Source organism: Ictidomys tridecemlineatus, chromosome 5 (assembly GCF_052094955.1).
Source record: "Ictidomys tridecemlineatus isolate mIctTri1 chromosome 5, mIctTri1.hap1, whole genome shotgun sequence".
NCBI classification, from domain to species: domain Eukaryota; kingdom Metazoa; phylum Chordata; class Mammalia; order Rodentia; family Sciuridae; genus Ictidomys; species Ictidomys tridecemlineatus.
The window spans coordinates 197,419,859-197,438,124 of NC_135481.1; the positions used below are offsets into that span (position 1 = coordinate 197,419,859).

The window sequence follows — 18,266 nt, forward strand, 5'->3', positions numbered from 1 at the left end:
TGACTGTCCAAGTGTTTTTTACTAAAATCTGTATAAATAAAATGATACTAAATTTGCAAAGTTATAGTACAAATTATATATTAGCCCTAAAAATATGGGACCATAAATCCTCCAATAATCTTGTGAGGAAAACAATTCTAATTATTTGTTCTTTAAAGAAAAATACTTATAAATGAAGACACATATGAAAATTCCTCCAAATCCTCAATCTCTTCATTAATTCTCTTCACTTCTTTGCCTTAGTTGAAACTGGTCATCCCTGAATGGCATCACTTCCTTTCTAGCCTTCTTCAATTAGGGAACTAATTCAGCCATACCTCAAAACTCCAGTGTCAGGAGGAAAGTATTGATACTCTCCTCTCTCTCCAAAGTTCTGTAAAACAAACCTTGCTATTTTGAGACACATGATGAAACAGAACCCCTTTAAAATTAAAAGTGACTTCCTGGAAGCTGCTTTTCTGTGTCTGGGATTTCCTCCTACAGAGAAAGAGGCTGAAGAGCTACCTACTAGCCAGGGAAGACACCAGGGAAACCGACTTATTCTCACTAGCATAGGCTAGCTAATTTACAAAGTATATCTCCTGCCTTTGGTCCCTCAGTACCTCCTCTTTCATAAAAGCCGAGTCCCTTAAGATGGACATTTGAGACAGAAAGGTTTTAGTGCAGCCTTGGTAGAACCTTCATTCCTGGTTAACAATGGCAGCCCTCACTCTATAGCTACTGATTATTACCATCTACCAACTTGAGAGCAACTCTTATCCATATATTGAGATACCCATTCACAGCTTCATTTAAAAAAAAAGTTATAGGAATTTAAAACTAGATTTTTTAAGAAGTAGAAATCATAGTATTACAAGTCTGAACTATGCCTTTACCCAGCTTCAACAGTTTTTAATATTTTGTGGTAACTTATTCCATCATCACCTCTGAATCTGTTTTATGTGCTTTCCTCTTGACCTCAATTTCTTCTTACATCTCCTGCTTGAATATCTGTCTTACATCATCACCTTTAAAAATCTCTAATACTTAAGATAAAGAACCTAAAAAATAAAAATAGAAAAACTCTTCCCTTAAATTCACATTATTCTACCTACTACTATGCACTCTTTCCCTTAATTTGATGTTGGGACTTCTCAACAAAAATTCCAATTTTTCAGGAATGCCTAAACTCTCGTCACTTAAGTGAAACTTCTCTTTCTTGAGTCACTGGTTTTTATTTTACTTAACCTTACAGGAGTATTTCATGGTATTGATCATTTTCTCTTATAAAAATTCCTTTCTTAGTCTTCCACAACACCACACCCTTTTAATTTGTTCTCTTTGGGCTGATTCTTGTATCTTGTAAAAATGCATTTCTTTTTCACAATTCTTCCATACAGACACTCATAAATCCTATGGTTTTATTTGTTATCTATATAAAGACAGCTTCTATAACTCTACTTAGCGATCACTGCTCGCACCTGAGCTTGGGACCAAAATATTCTGCCTACCAGATCTATACAAGTGTCTCCAAATCAACACATTCAAAATTGAACTCCCCATTCTTGACCTACAAAACTTACCCTCCTGTGACAGTATCTCCATCTAGTTAACCAAGTTTTATTAAACATTCTTATTATAAAACAAATCACTAAGTTTGTCAATTCTACCTCCCCCCTTCAGTTTTTCTACAATCCATCCATTCTCAACGTCACCTCCCAAAATCATGCCATTAGGACTTTTCACCTGGATTATTTCAAAAGCCCCCAAACTGCCTCTGATATTGGCCCTTAAACATACATTCTCCCCATAGGGATATCTTATACATGAATGCATAGTACATATCTAATACATAGTTAAGTTCTTAATAATATTTAATGAATTAATGTTACCTCTTAAAATCATTCTTTGGCTCCACACTACTTTATTTTTCCTAACCATGCATTATATACACTAAATTATATATCATCAATTCTTTCACTATTTATTTACTTATTTGCTCTGGCAGTCAACATGAGCCCTTGAATGGCTATGAACAAGAAAAAGCAGGTCCCTGATAGCTCATGAATATTACATCCTATGGAGGAAAGTGGACAACAAACCACAAATAAACAAAATGATTTTAAATAGTAACATACTACTACTATAAAAATTCAGAAGTGAGATGATTCAAAATATATTTGAGAGAAGAATCCTCAGCATCTTGATCAGTGTCTAAAACATAATTTATAAATGCATAGTACTTTCCCTATCATATATGATACTATAGTATGGTCTGAATCTCATTAGACCAGGCTGAATGGAGGGAAGAATTAAATTAATAAAATTCTCTTCTCCAAAATGAAATTTCAGTTTCTGAAAGAAAATTCAGTTAAATACTCTCAAAAACACACTAATGAAAACTATCACTGTCCTTGAGAAGTAGAGCTAATCAATGGAATTCGGTTTTAATTAAGAATTCTAAGAAGGTGATCTAAAATTCAAAAAAAATGAAAATATATGGAAATTCTAAGGTATTTGGCTAATGGTTGCTTAGAGTTTACCTGGAACAAAAAGCAGGATTCTATCAAGAAACAGAGTAAAAGCCTTAATATAATATCACCATCCACAACCAGATTAATGTCAATCAAGTCTCAATCAGAATTTGGTATGAGACCACACAATTCCAGATAAAGTATGCTAGTGTACCAAATATTAGGTGAAATATGTTAAGAAACAATGGCTCAAGGATTATCTTCAGGTAAAAAGATCAGTAGAAAACACCACCTGTCTAGAAGGTTTAAGCAAATTCACTTTCAAATGCTACCCTATCAATTTCTCACTGTTTCAAATAGAACATTTTATGAATGAATAAGACTCTTTTTAATGCCATCTGTTAAAGTTAATTTTAAAAGAATGCTTCTGTATTTGAGTAGTTACTGTCTTTTTCTTTTTTAATAATGTTGTGCTGGGGATTGAACACAAATTAAGCACACACTCTGTCACTGAGTTATACTCCCTGGCCCCTCTGCTGTCTCTTCCAGAGTCAACTGACTTTATTCAAGTGAATGTACAATTTTGCATTAACATAATTTATTTCTGAAAGGTGTATGTTAAATTTAGTATTAAAATTTAGGATTAATTTTCTTGTTATAATAAAACATCAGAAAAAAATTCATTTCTAATAAGCTTGGTAGGTTACTATGTTACTCAAAACTACAAGGGCTAACACTGAAATATATTAAAGGAATAACCAGAAAAATAGAAATTCTTAAAGTAGATTCTTAAAAGTACATATAAAAATTTTTATACATACATACAAATACAGAATAATACAAGAGAAATAAAGCTTACATCATTATCTCCAGCAATGTAAAATGATAGAGTCTGGCTCCCAAGATTAAAATCAATCCAAAATTCCTCAAGTTTTTCATCTGATGGTATTTGCAGCTAATAAAATGAACATAAAACTAGTATATACTATATTTATAAAATAACAACATAAAATTATTATATTATATCATGGTTGAATTATTATCTTAATTGGCTTTTTAACTAATTGAATCCAGCAACACTATATTCCATAAAAAAGAAAAAGTGTTCTCTAAATTCTTTCTGAAGGAAAAAAGAAGAGTATAGTTTGAAGGGGAAATAAGAGAACAGAACAGCAAGTATAACACTTAAATTTATAAAGAATCAAAGAAAATCCTAGTTCAATATTTTATATAGAAATTAACCTGCTTCAGGAAGTTACAAATACTCAAGTACTAACAGAGGTTGAAAATATTAGTTTGAATATATTTGTGAATGATAAATAATGGGCTTGATTAAGGAAACAGGAGAAAATGTGTAGAGTTACAGCTACACATGTGCTGTATTTTCACAGAATTTTTCCTGGTGTCACTGTCATATAAAATACTAAACCAGCTTATTAATTTCTTGTATCAAATCCCATAATTTATTTGACTTTCCAAAATTAATCTAACAACATGTTTTAAATTTCAAATTTACCTCATATTTATCAAGAAATGCTGACAAACAAGGAAATGTAAAAACCCTGAAATAGAAAGTGGTTTAAAAAGTTAATAAACCTTCACAGCTTAATCTTCTCCAGTCATAGACTCATGCCTAGAATCAAAGAGAAATCAGCCAGTGGTCATAACATTTTAAATGAAATCCTGTCTATCACTTTATAACATCAGTGTTTAATGGGAATTTGTTTGGATAAAGAAAAGCATATTACTTTGAGGATACTACTCAACCTACTAGTTTCATAAAGTAACTATATCAAATATTTTGTGTTTACTATCAAATATGAGCATAAATTCCTAAGTTTCCTTACACTACACTAATACAACAAAAGTTCCATAGTAAAAGTTAAGTAAATAATTCTGATAGTAAAAAAATAACTTCTTACAGTTTTCTTTCATGGTCAAATACTATTTTATACACTTAACATATTATACCACTTAATATTCACAACAAACACAAGATAGGTATTATCAGTATTCTTATAGCTAAGGCAAACTGAGGGAGTACAGTTAAATAATTTGTATGTGGAGGGGTATGTGATGTGTGTATACATATTCATACATATATGTATAAACACACATACACACACACACACACACACACACACACACACACACACACGGAAGGTGAGAACTTACAATTTAGATCCAGGTAACATGACTTCTTGCATTTAACCCTCACTGTATTTTTCATTTCCTTAGTAAGTAAATACAAACTAATTCATCCACGACATCAATTAAGAAATCAGGCATTACAAATACTATTGTTGTATCATTATAAAAATTATAAAAATTTATTATGTATTTTCTCATGCTCATGTCTGTGATTAAACAATATGTCAATTATAAAGTAATGAGATGATGTCTTTGCTTCATACTTTCATGCTAGTATGTACACGAAGGAGGCAGTTTAAGAAATATATACTTAGATTTTTATTATTCCTCAAACACTAAGTAATAATGAATATGCAAATCTGAAAAACTGTATGAAATTTGGAGGCACAAAATGATTAATATGAATTAAATAGGAATGCACTTTTTCTTCACAAAGTAGAAAGCTAAACAAGGTCAGCAAAGGATTATTTCAGATTACTGGTGTAGTAATTAACTAAATGATGTTACATAAAATATTGTTTTAAATTAAATACCCAAGTTCACTACATACTCAAATATAAAAGAACAAATAAAGTTATATTAATAAAGGTTTAACACTAGATGTTCCCTCTTGAGCTCTATTTATCAGTAAATGGTTGCTTTGAGTTTACCTTCTCTTATCTCCAAGCATGCCATTTACAAGGTTGAGAAATATCCTGCAATCCTAATTTTAAAAAAAGAAAGACTTTTTTAAAAATCATAATCAAACAAAAACATTTGCTTATTTCTATTTCTTTTATTCCACTTACTGTTTCAAATTCAGAGTCTTTAATTCCTTTAAATGCATTAGCAATAAAATCCATTGAAAACCACTGACATGCCAGTTCTTGTCTTTGTTTTTCTGTGGTCATTCTACATAAAGCTTCCACAATGCCCACCTGCAAGTCATAATCTAGAAAAAAAATGTAAATTAATGTATGATTTGAAATTACAAAAATTAATTTATAAAACTACATACATTTTCAAAGGCTTTAGAAACAGAAAGAGAAATATGAAAATGCTGGTATAGTTTATTCATCTTTTGCTATTTTCCTTATTTGGGTTAGATACATTTTATCATTATAATAATTAAACAGTCCAATTTTTTAAAAAACAAGATTACTGATAGAAGAGTAAAATTTTAAAAAGTATTTAGAAGAAACATCTAAATATTCAGACTCTGCTGTTTTACTATTTTTACTAGAGTTGTAAACTGCAGAACAGTAGTATATGAATCACATACAGTAGTATATGAATCACAGAATTTTGTTTTCCTTTTCTTCGACATAATATTTATAATTAACCGATGGTACTTTAAACCTTGATTTACCCAATGTAAATCAGTAAATAACTACATCAAAATTTGCTCATAGGAAACTTTGGAAATAAAATTTAGATTATTTTAGTAAAGATACTGTTTAAAAAGTTTATTTATCCCAGGAATATTAGACCTTCTAATTTCAAAAAATACCATTTGAGGAATTGTTTATCATAAGTAATTCAAATCTATTAGAAAACAACTATTATTAATAAATTACCATTAGGCATAAATTATATTTATCTAATGACAAATTATCTGTGTCCCAAAGACATTTTTGAATTTGTTTACATTAAAGTAATTTAAAATGCATGATTGTATATAAAGAGTTTATAATTCCTTCATATATCACATTATGCTAATATTTTATTAAATATTATTTATAAATTTGAAATTATTTCAAATCTTAAAAGATATACTTACCTCCAGCATCTAAAATTCTTTCACCCATACTACTCCTGTAAATTAAAATAATAGGTTATATACTGAACTAGTATTAATTAAATAGAAATCCCACATGTTTGGGGGGATTCAGTAAAATTTATAATTGGCTAGTATAAATGACTTTTGCAGAAATTTCATGCATATATTAAACCTACAAAGTTTGTATGTTTCAATTATTTAATGCAAGCTCATGGTTGCCTTATTGCCTTATAAAACATTCTTTAAATTCTTGACTTGAACAACTAATAAAAGTAATATAGTACAAATTATTACATGAGTGTTAACATTTCTTGGTTAGAAAGTATTTTCCTTGCATCTTGAGGCATTTTGTCAAGCATGGCATTCATTTTTTTTAAGGTCTAGAAAAGAAAGAAAAAGAATTAACTTTATACTCAGTAAAACATTAACTATTTATATAAACAGGCACATAAACTCAGAAGTTTTTTATCTTAATCACTATATTTTATACAGGGAATGGAACAGGATAAAAGAAAGAATATATGAAAAATTAAATACAAAATGACAAATCATAGATATTAAAAATAGAATATAACATGACTCCTGTACTTAAAGCATTTATACCCTTTGCAAAATGGCAATTATTCTATTGTAAGTTCTATGGAAACAAAAAAAAATTACCTTATTAAATTTGTTCTTATGGTATATGTATGTAAACAGACATAAATATAAGTTATTTTGGCATTCATATATTTAATGATCCCAATATCTTGATAACATAATTTATTTTAGCATGACTATATATATATATAAATCCACATGGTTATGAATTTTTTACATTTAGGAAATATACCAGGCAATGGATTAAGTCAATATAAATACACTCCAAAAGTTAATTTAGTTTAAAATGAAATAAATCTTTAATTTGATGAATTAGTGTAAGATTTCTTTACTTGGAAATTCTTAGGTTTAAAAGACAATCAAATGCGACTTTACCTCCTGCTGAATACAAATATTCACTCTTGAGTCAATAACGAGGGCACAAATTCGAGGTACGAAACTTTCTACTACTTGCTGTTTACCTGAATAAAAGTGTTAAATTGTTGATAAATGTTAATTGTAAATCCTTTAAAAAGGCAGTTTTTTTTTCTTACATCAATTAGTGGAAAGGATGTATTACTGCAATTCTGAAGAAGGGCATCAAGAAGCATGAAATAAACCCATATCCAACTTCTCATTTCAGGAATTTGCTATGCTGTATTTCATAATGTAAATTTTAAAAATAACTACAGAAATACTGCAACAGAAAATGGATAACTTTCCAAAGTAACTAGAAGATAAAATATACTGAGATAAAAAGATATAATTTACTTTCAAAAATCAATTATATAATTGCTGATGCTTTAGGGCTTTTTCCTCCCCTAAAAACGTAAGAATTTAGATGAGGTTATTATGTTAATTGTAAGAAAATCAAATCAATGAAAAGGCAGTGTTAATTATTATTTAAATAGACCACAATTAATTTAAAACTTTTTGGCTTTGAAGATAACAAATAGCTGTATTTATAAATTATTGACCAGACTCAACTGGCATCTTGGGGAAGTCTTACTCAACCAATAAAAATACAGAGATAAAATAACTTTGATCTGACTGCTTATCACAAGACACTTGCTAGTCACAAGTGAAAGGGCATGTTCTGCATTCTCTTGATTTTATCAGATCAAGGGCTGGCAAATTATGGCACACCAACTAAGTCCAACCCACTGTTTTTGTATGGCTATATTTACATATAAGCAGGTACCTACAGAAGACATATGAATGTCATGTTTTATTGAACCAGTGCCAAAGGTGAGCTTCATTCATTCTCTTGTCTTAGTCAGCCATTGTCAGTTATGTGAATTTTTGTTAGAAATAGTAACCAAGTATGCTACTTGCCCTACAACACAGCTGTCCATGGCTTAATAGTGGCAAAGCTTTATTGTGACTCTTTAGACTCAGGACCAAGACTAAACTTTTTCTGAATAAGAATTATCTTTATTATTACTGAATACTGAACATCTCTTGATAACTAGCTTTGATTGTAGAGTTGAAAACGCTGCTTAATGAATTGAGCCCTAAATTATAAGACAAATAGTGCTCATGATGAATTTACACTGCAATAAAGTTGTTTTAATGATAACTAAAGTTGTCAGTGGCAAGTAATACCAAGCTACCTTATACATTTCCTAAACTATTAGAAGTTATGACAAAAAGCAACATCTCCATTCCCACACAAATTTATAGGGCATATTTTTTTCCACACTGTAACTATGGGTCCACCCGTGTTTTTGGACCTTAATATGAATTCAAAGGAAATTTCCCTATTTCAAAGTCCTTTTAATAGGTGCAACTCAGGTGCTTCCCAATACCCTTCAATTGGAAGAGATTATCTATAATGCAATGACATTTTAAAAGGCAAATATTTAAAAAATAACCTAACAGAATTCTGTTAATGAGTTCTAAGTAATAACCATGTTCAATTGAGATCATGCTTATGAACTTATATATTCTGCTTGAAAAGACATTTTTCTAATTTGACATACATAAATTTCCTGAAGGTAAGCATTAGCCAATGAATATATGTAATCAATTTTGAAAATAGGGCACACTAACTTTAAACAATAGTGAAATGTTACCCCCCTCAAAAAAAGAATGCTATCTTTCTCACTAGTAGATCTATGTACTACAAAAAATTCAATTATTTTATTCTCAATTATATTAATAAAACATTTGCAGACATTTGTTTTCTTTGTTATTATATAAGTATCTTCATAATATTCTCATTTTTTTCTCCTGGCCTACAACATCCAAAGTTTTATTATCTTTTTGATCCCTTATAGATAAAAAGTTTCTAACATTAGGACATATTACATGAATTGCAAAATTATACTAAAACTTGCAAAATTATACTAAAACTAACAGTAAGTCATTGTTGCAGCAGAAATGTTTATTTTACCTTCATCATCGATGTCATGTATGACCTAAAAAAAAGTGAATAATATTTAATGTATAATTTATTATCTTCTAATATAAATCATTAAAAATGGTATTAAAATGGCAATTTATATTTTAATTCATAGCATAATTAAATTTTATTAATGAACCATTGAATCAGATAAACCAATAGAAATGTTTTTTGCAATCTAAACAGACTAACCCAACCAAATCATTAATCAATCTGTTATTGACGAATAGAGAACACAAATGATTTTCTAAATAAACACATGCTTTATAACATCAGTTAATTAATGTGATTTTTACCATCAAAAGATCAAATAAGTCTTCTATCATATTTATAACAGCTTCGTCTTTTGAATTTCCTCGACTGAGAATAATCTCTCTGGATTTTTCAAACCAGGTAACCATGTAGAAAAAAAAAACAGGAATTATACATATTAGTTCATTTAAATTCCATTTTAATAAGTTTGAAAATGTATTTTTATTTGTATAGATAGTAAACCTAGGCAAAAAGAGACATTAAAAATAAAAATTTCAGTACTGTATCAAAATAAGTTCATGCTTCTAAACATCTTCTTCATTTTTGTTTTTTGGTTAACTCACTGTAAGATGGAAATGGATGAATCTAATCTAAGTCTAGATAGAAGATCTTTATTTCCCCCTTCAAATTCCTAGTTCAGGTACATTTGTTAGAGTATATGAAAATAAATTATCATTGCAATGTAGATTATTTTGGTATCATTACTATATGAAAAGTTCAGCACTATTTTATTTTAGTCAATTAATTTAGATACTTGAGTACATACTACTTTCCAGGCACCATCCAAGATACTGGTTATACAGTAATTGATATAAAGACAATAATATCCTAAATATTGGCATAGGAGATGGTCAGTAAACAATATAAAAACAAAAATGAAGTTAGTGACTAATAACGGTTAAATAAAAAATAAAGGTCAAAGGGAGACCACAGACCTTAAATTCACATGATTATCAAGGAGCTTTCCTACAATCTCCTTGTGATCTTTACTTTTGTAGCATATACCACAAGTTTTAAAAATATTTATTTTCAAAATTTTGCAGAAATCTCCCAAATTTATTTTTTGACAGTTGGGACCATTTTAATAAAAAGTACATCTTTTATACTTCCCTTACATGCATATTTTACATATTCTATACTTATCTTTTGAACTAGTCCTTGTTTTATCATGGTTTGAAGCCCAGCTTGTCCCAATATGCTGATATTTTTGCCACATCTTCCAATAGAAACCAAAATGGTTGAGGCAGTTTGGATATTCTTTTTATTAAGTTCCTGAAATGAAAAGTATACATTTAAACTTCTATAAAAACAAAGTAGTATAGAATAGAAATTGTGCCAGGAGCATTATACTTATAGTTCTAATCCTCACAAATGCTGAAAGATTACCATCATCTTTATTTCTGAAAGTACCAAGCACTGTGTCACATTAAAAACGCACTGATCAGGGCTGGGGTTGTAGCTCAGTGGTAAAGCATTTGCCTTGCATGTCTGAGGCACTGGGTTCAATTCTCAGCATTGAATAAATAAAATAAAGGTCTATTCACAACTAAAAAATAAATAAAAGCATGCTGATAAGTTTATTTAAAAAATATCAAGTTGTTTAAACTAAAAACAGGTAAACAGTGTTTTCTTACCCCCCACGATTATGCTGGACACAATAAAAATTTGATGAAAAAATTGAAGTCAACGTTAAAATGTTATTATTAAAATAATACTTTTACACAAGATATAAAAAACCCAGCATATCTGACTACTAAGTTCTTAGTGGGACTTAAATAGTAAAGAAAATGACATAATATTTAACTGCATAATATTTAATAATGGTAAGAGTTCAATGTGTTAAAACTCCTCAAATGAAAAATAAAAAAGCAAATGGTAAAATAAACATTTATCTATATAATTGCAAGCAATATTTCCTAAGCCTCTTCATTTTTTTCTAATGGTGTACTTCCTAGAAAATAAAAATCTAACAATTTTAACAACTTTATGCAAAAATTAATATTTACCCTGCATATAAGGTCATCCAACTTGTGGAAAAACTGTTTACTGCATTTAATCTTCACATCTTCACATATATCAATTTGTAAAAGGGTTTTCAAAGATTTGAAATCATTTTTTCTTAAAGCATCATCAATGCACTTTTCCAACTGCTAGAGAAATACAGTTAATGGCACATATATTAAATCAAAACCAAAATAGTTCCCTTATGCATTCTAGTAATTTGAGAATTATTTTCACACAAAACCTCTCAAACAAACTAATAATTCAATTTTTACAAAACCTACCCACTATTAAATCTGAAGTAACTGAGAGATTAACTTTATCTGTTAACAAAATTCTAGGTAAGAAAAATATTTCACAAATATGGCCTAATTAATCTTTTATTGTTAGAGTCACCATTATTATACTGGACACAATGAAAATTTGATGAAAAAAGTGAAATCAACTTTTAAATAATATTTTAATACCATAGATAAAATTAGCATATCTGACTACCAAGTTCTTAATGTGATTTAAATAGTAAAGAAAACTGCATAAAGATAGGCAAAAACACCTTTTAAAAACTATACCAATCAATATAATTTAAATAGTACTCTTATGTAATATTTATAACGTTTACAAAACTTGCCTTCTCTCCTCTTTAGTATAATTTCAGTAATGAGTTTTCATAATTCAAGCTGACCACTAAGCAGACTTGATGTTGAATCATATACAATGTAAATAGATTTTATTAAAACTTAAACCACAAGTTTAAAAAGTTGATATAAAAATATCCAGGCATACTACTATGACTTAAATTAGTGTGTAAGTAAAAGGTATATGTATAAAGAATCATTATCTTTAATATCCTACATTTTAATATGATTTTGAAAACATATCTATTAAATGAATGAAAGAAAATATTTATGTAAATTGATCTACTCTAACCATTTCATAAAAACATGGAAGCTTAGTTACTGCTAAAGATTATAGCACTGAAACTGGGTGTAGCATCTTGCACGCTATAATCCCAGTGGCTTGGGAGGCTAAGGCAGGAGAATTTCAAGTTCCAGACCAGCTTTAGCAACTTGGTGAGGCCCTGTCTCAAAATGAAAAAAGAAAAAAAAAATGGCTGTGGCTGTGGCTCAGTGGCTGAGAGCCCCAAGTTGTTCAATTCTAGTACTGGGCGGGGGGATGGGGGGTAGTGAGAGAGATGGAGGGAGGGAGAGAGAGAGAGAGAATGAAGATTGACTGAGATTATAATACTGAATATGTACAATTACATGAAAAATGATTTTAGGAATTAAAAGACTTCCTTCTGTTCTCCAGGACTACATACCTGAAGATCTGGTCGTATTGGCATTTTTGTCTTTGTTTAAAAAGAGCAGGAGAAAGCAAATACCTATAAAAGAAAATATTTTCTGTGCCTTATAATCTGTTTCATGTGTTTATAGTTTAATAATCTTAACATGCATAAATGAATATCGCTACTTATAGCAAAGGCAATAAATATAGTTTACATTCCTCACTAGATATTTTTCATACATGCTACTTATACCAAAGGCAGTAAATACAGTTTAAGTTCCTCAGTGGATATTTTCATATTTATCAAATTATATATCTAGTCAAAAACATTTCTAGAGAAAAGTTTAAAGATCATTTACTCAAATCCTTTTTAAAAATAGATTATTTAAATTAATATCAAAGAGTCCTGCCAAAAGACACAAAGCTAGTTAGTAAAAGAAACCTAGGTCTTCTTCACCAGTGATTCCTACTATATTGTTCTACATTGGGGAATGAGAAGAAAAATATTCTTGTATTAATATTTGACTGAAATTTAGGCTAATAATAAATTATTCAGGAAGAAAGAATACGCAAATCCATTAAGAACAAGACTGATTAGAACATATAAATATACAAGGAAGAGTGAGGAAAAGGTAACCCAAGTACATTTTATATGTGAAAGAATGTTCAGAAAAAAGAGAACCTTATTTTCTGGCCAAATGCCCAAATCAAGTAGAGAGTATCACTTTCCCAAAGTAATGTGGATCCCTTAAGACATGGGATGCACATACAAATGACCACCAAAAATTAATGTTTAAAGGGATGCATTCCCCAGGTTCTAAAGTGAGATTCAATGCTCCTGAAAACATGACCAAAATAGATGATGCTTCTTCAAACAATCCTATTTAGGGAGTTTTTAAAAAGGAGAAAGTCAAAGGTTATTTATTTTTCCTTCCCTGAGCACTATGGGATTAATGATGCTGGCAATGGAGAAGAAAACATAGATCACTGCTATAGTCATACTCAAAACCTAATATGATGTTTCATTTTGTAGAATGTGAAGAAGAATTGTGTCTACCTTTTACGGAAAAAGCAGCTGAAAATTAATGTGTGTCAGTGGTGTTTCTGAGAGTATTAGTGTATAATAACTTTCATTGATTATGCTCTTTTTTACCATATAATTTTAATAATTACAGAAAATTTTAAAAATATGATATATTGGTGTCTGTGTACCTAGCAAGAACATCTCAGCATGCTCTATAAAATAAACACTTCTTATTTAGAAAATAACACAATCATATTTTCCCTTCAAAGGGGAATAGAAAAAGAAAATAGCAGAGTTGTATGAAACACCACCTGCCAACTCAACAAGAGTATCTTAACATCTTCAATGGCATCTGGAGGTCGGCTCAGAAGAGAAAATAATAGCACCTTTTTTCGAAATTGTGACTAGAATAATTTTAATAATCTATATTGTGAAGAACTTTGTATCAGAATCAGCAAGAAATCCAACACAGAGAGGCAGTTAATTAAACCATGAGGATTTTATAATTATGATTTCATAAAACAAGAGTAATTAGTCAGTTTATTTTTTTTGTGGACACAGCAGTAAAAAAACTGAAGGCCACAAAAGACACATGAGACATTGGAAAGACATGGTTATAAAACCAAGCAAAAATCTCTTGTATTTCTAAATGAATTAAGATTAACTAAAGGGGGAAACTGATCCCTAGGGAAATAATTGCTTCATTTGCATAAGAAATTGGTTATAGTGATAATTTACAGAAGCACTTGAGTGGCAAAATTTCAAAAGCATTTAGATAGAAAGTGAAAATGGTAGGCAAAGTAAGGAATAATGGATTTTGGTATATGATAATCATTGTTTGAACAGTTAAATAAAATCAACCAGAAGGATATCTTCTTTTTTAAAAAAATATTTATTTTTTAGTTGTAGTTGGACACAATACCTTTATTTATTTTCATGTGGTGCTGGGAGAGCGCTCCACTGCTGAGCCACAACACCAGCCCTTAGGAGGATGTCTTCTATAAAACAATTTTAAATGGCTTAAAATGTTGGCAAATAACATACAGTGAAATGCCATTCATGTGAAAAATAACTTTGCATTTATTGATTATATCTATATATTCACATACACAATCTTGCTTCATAGATAGAAAACATGAAAAATAGAGAAAAGTATACTCAAGTGTGGAGGTAAGAAATAAACATTGGAAGTACTGATTAATGAAGAATCACAAGAGAAGTTAAGGAAGCTAGAGAGCACTGAGCACCCACTGCAACTGTTACACAGACCTGAGAGCTTAGGGAGCAGCTCTTTTTCTTGATATATAAAGATCAGGTTGAGGAAATAACCCAGAATATTATAAAGAAATGATAAAATACATATTAGAAAAAGTTGAAAAATCAAAGAGAGATGCAGTTACTCCAATAGGTATACAGTAAGAGTTCTAGAAATTAACAAATCCAGAAAAATTAGGAAGGGAGTAACAGCTAATAGCCAAGAACTTTCAAGAACTAAATATACAAGTTGAAAATGTCCACTAAATCCCAAGAAGATCAATAAAAAGAACACCTAGACAAACTGTGATGACATTTATAAGAATAAATGAGAAAATCTTAAGTTATCAAAGCAAACAGACAAAAGCATGCAAAATAATCAACACAATACTTGGCTCTCTGATCATAATGCAGTAAATCAGAAATCAGATACAAAGGTAGCTTCAAAGTATTAGATATTTGAAAACATACATATATATATATTTGAATAGTCCAGATATAAAAATACAGAAATCACAAAAATATATTAGTGAATAAGCAAATGTCTTCATATGAAAACCTATAGAGAAGAACTTAAATTATCACTATTTGCAGATGACATGATTCTATACCTAGAAGACCCAAAAGGGTCTACAAAGAAACTACTAGAACTAATAAACGAATTCAGCAAAGTGGCAGGATATAAAATCAACACGCATAAATCAAAGGCATTTCTGTATATCAGTGACAAAACTTCTGAAACGGAAATGAGGAAAAACACTCCATTCACAATATCCTCCAAAAAAATAAAATACTTGGGAATCAACCTAACAAAAGAGGTGAAAGATTTATACAATAAAAACTACAGAACCCTAAAGAGAGAAGTAGAAGAAGATCTTAGAAGATGGAAAAATATACCCTGTTCATGGATAGGCAGAACTAACAATATCAAAATGACGATATTACCAAAAGTTCTCTATAGGTTTAATGCAATGCCAATCAAAATCCCAACGGCATTTCTTGTAGAAATAGATAAAGCAATCATGAAATTCATATGGAAAAATAAAAGACCCAGAATAGCAAAAGCAATTCTAAGCAGGAAGTGTGAATCAGGCGGTATAGCGATACCAGATTTCAAACTATATTACAGAGCAATAGTGACAAAAACAGCATGGTACTGGTACCAAAACAGGCGGGTGGACCAATGGTATAGAATAGAGGACACAGAGACTAATCCACAAAGTTACAACTATCTTATATTTGATAAAGGGGCTAAAAGCATGCAATGGAGGAAGGATAGCATCTTCAACAAATGGTGTTGGGAAAACTGGAAATCCATATGCAACAAAATGAAACTGAATCCCTTTCTCTCGCCATGCACAAAAGATAACTCAAAATGGATCAAGGAGCTTGATATCAAATCAGAGACTCTGCGTCTGATAGAAGAAAAAGTTGGCTACGATCTACATATTGTGGGGTCGGGCTCCAAATTCCTTAATAGGACACCCATAGCACAAGAGTTAATAACAAGAATCAACAAATGGGACTTACTTAAACTAAAAAGTTTTTTCTCAGCAAGAGAAACAATAAGAGAGGTAAATAGGGAACCTACATCCTGGGAACAAATTTTTACTCCTCACACTTCAGATAGAGCCCTAATATCCAGAGTATACAAAGAACTCAAAAAATTAGACAATAAGATAACAAATAACCCAATCAACAAATGGGCCAAGGACCTGAACAGACACTTCTCAGAGGAGGATATACAATCAATCAACAAGTACATGAAAAAATGCTCACCATCTCTAGCAGTCAGAGAAAAGCAAATCAAAACCACCCTAAAATACCATCTCACTCCAGTAAGACTGGCAGCCACTATGAAGTCAAACAACAAGAAGTGCTGGCGAGGATGTGGAGAAAAGGGTACACTTGTGCATTGCTGGTGGGACTGCAAATTGGTGCGGCCAATTTGGAAAGCAGTTTGGAGATTCCTGGGAAAGCTGGGAATGGAACCACCATTTGACCCTGCTATTGCCCTTCTTGGACTATTCCCTGAAGACCTTAAAAGAGTATGCTACAGGGATACTGCCACATCGATGTTCACAGCAGCACAATTCACAATAGCTAGACTGTGGAACTAACCCAGATGCCCTTCAATAGATGAATGGATAAAAAAAATGTGGCATTTATACACTATGGAATATTACGCAGCACTAAAAAATGACAAAATCATGGAATTTGCAGGGAAATGGATGGCACTAGAGCAGATTATGCTTAGTGAAGCTAGCCAATCCCTAAAAAACAAATACAAAATGTCTTCTTTGATATAATGAGAGCAACTATGAACAGAGTAGGGAGGAAGAGCAGGAAAAAAAAGATTAACTTTAAACAGAGACATGAGATGGGAGGGAAAGGGAAAGATAAGGGAAATTGCATGGAAATGAAGGGAGACCCTCATTGCTATACAAAATTACATATAAGAGGTTGTGAGGGGAATGGGAAAATAAACAAGGAGAGAAATGAATTACAGTAGATGGAGTAGAGAGAGAAGATGGGAGGGGAGGGGAGGGGGGATAGTAGGGAATAGGAAAGGTAGCAGAATACAACAGTTACTAATAGGGCATTATGTAAAAATGTGGATGTGTAACCGATGTGATTCGGCAATCTGCATTTGGGGTAAAAATTGGGAGTTCATAACCCACTTCAATCTAATGTATGAAATATGATATGTCAAGAGCTTTGTAATGTTGTGAACAACCAATAAAAAAAAAGAAAAAAAGAAAACCTATAGGAAGCAACAATAGCAGTATATAGACTTTTTAATTTATTAAAAAGTGAGAAACAGCTGAACTATTGAAAAGAAAAAGACCTGCAGAACCACCAGATGGTATTACTTAAACATTTAAAACTAACTGAATACCCATGTAAAGATTACAAAACAAGATTGATAATTTCAGCAGAGAATTGGAAACTGGGGTGAGAGATGAGTACAGTCACAGAAAATTTGAAAAAAAGAACCAATAATTCTAAAAATAATAAGTCTATAATGAGATTAAGAACAAATAGATGGGTTTAATAGCAAATTAGTTGCTGATGAAGTGAAAATTAGTGAAATAAAGCTATATTATAAGAAATATTCAGAATGAAGTGCAGAGATTAAAATATTGGATTGGGATGTGGGACAAGAATATACAAGATATATGATAAAGTCATTATATGTAACCAGATTCCCAAGAGAGGAGATACAGAATAAGGCACATTGAAAGGTAACAATTTGGGCTGGGGTTGTGGCTCAGTGAAAGAGCACTTTCCTACCATATGTGAGGCAGTAGGTTTGATCCTCAG

General features: G+C 30.7%; 1 protein-coding gene across 1 annotated transcript in view; it reads right to left on the reverse strand.

Annotated features, from left to right (window-relative positions):
• Nucleotides 1-18,266, reverse strand: part of Sycp2 (synaptonemal complex protein 2) — an 83,256-nt gene that overhangs the window by 54,059 nt on the left and 10,931 nt on the right. The window contains 12 exon segments of the mRNA XM_040276370.2: nucleotides 3,313-3,408; nucleotides 3,970-4,015; nucleotides 5,255-5,307; nucleotides 5,393-5,535; nucleotides 6,364-6,398; nucleotides 6,658-6,743; nucleotides 7,339-7,424; nucleotides 9,338-9,362; nucleotides 9,643-9,747; nucleotides 10,523-10,651; nucleotides 11,386-11,529; nucleotides 12,699-12,761. Coding sequence (XP_040132304.2) covers nucleotides 3,313-3,408; nucleotides 3,970-4,015; nucleotides 5,255-5,307; nucleotides 5,393-5,535; nucleotides 6,364-6,398; nucleotides 6,658-6,743; nucleotides 7,339-7,424; nucleotides 9,338-9,362; nucleotides 9,643-9,747; nucleotides 10,523-10,651; nucleotides 11,386-11,529; nucleotides 12,699-12,722 — 972 coding nt within the window. The 5' untranslated portion in view covers nucleotides 12,723-12,761.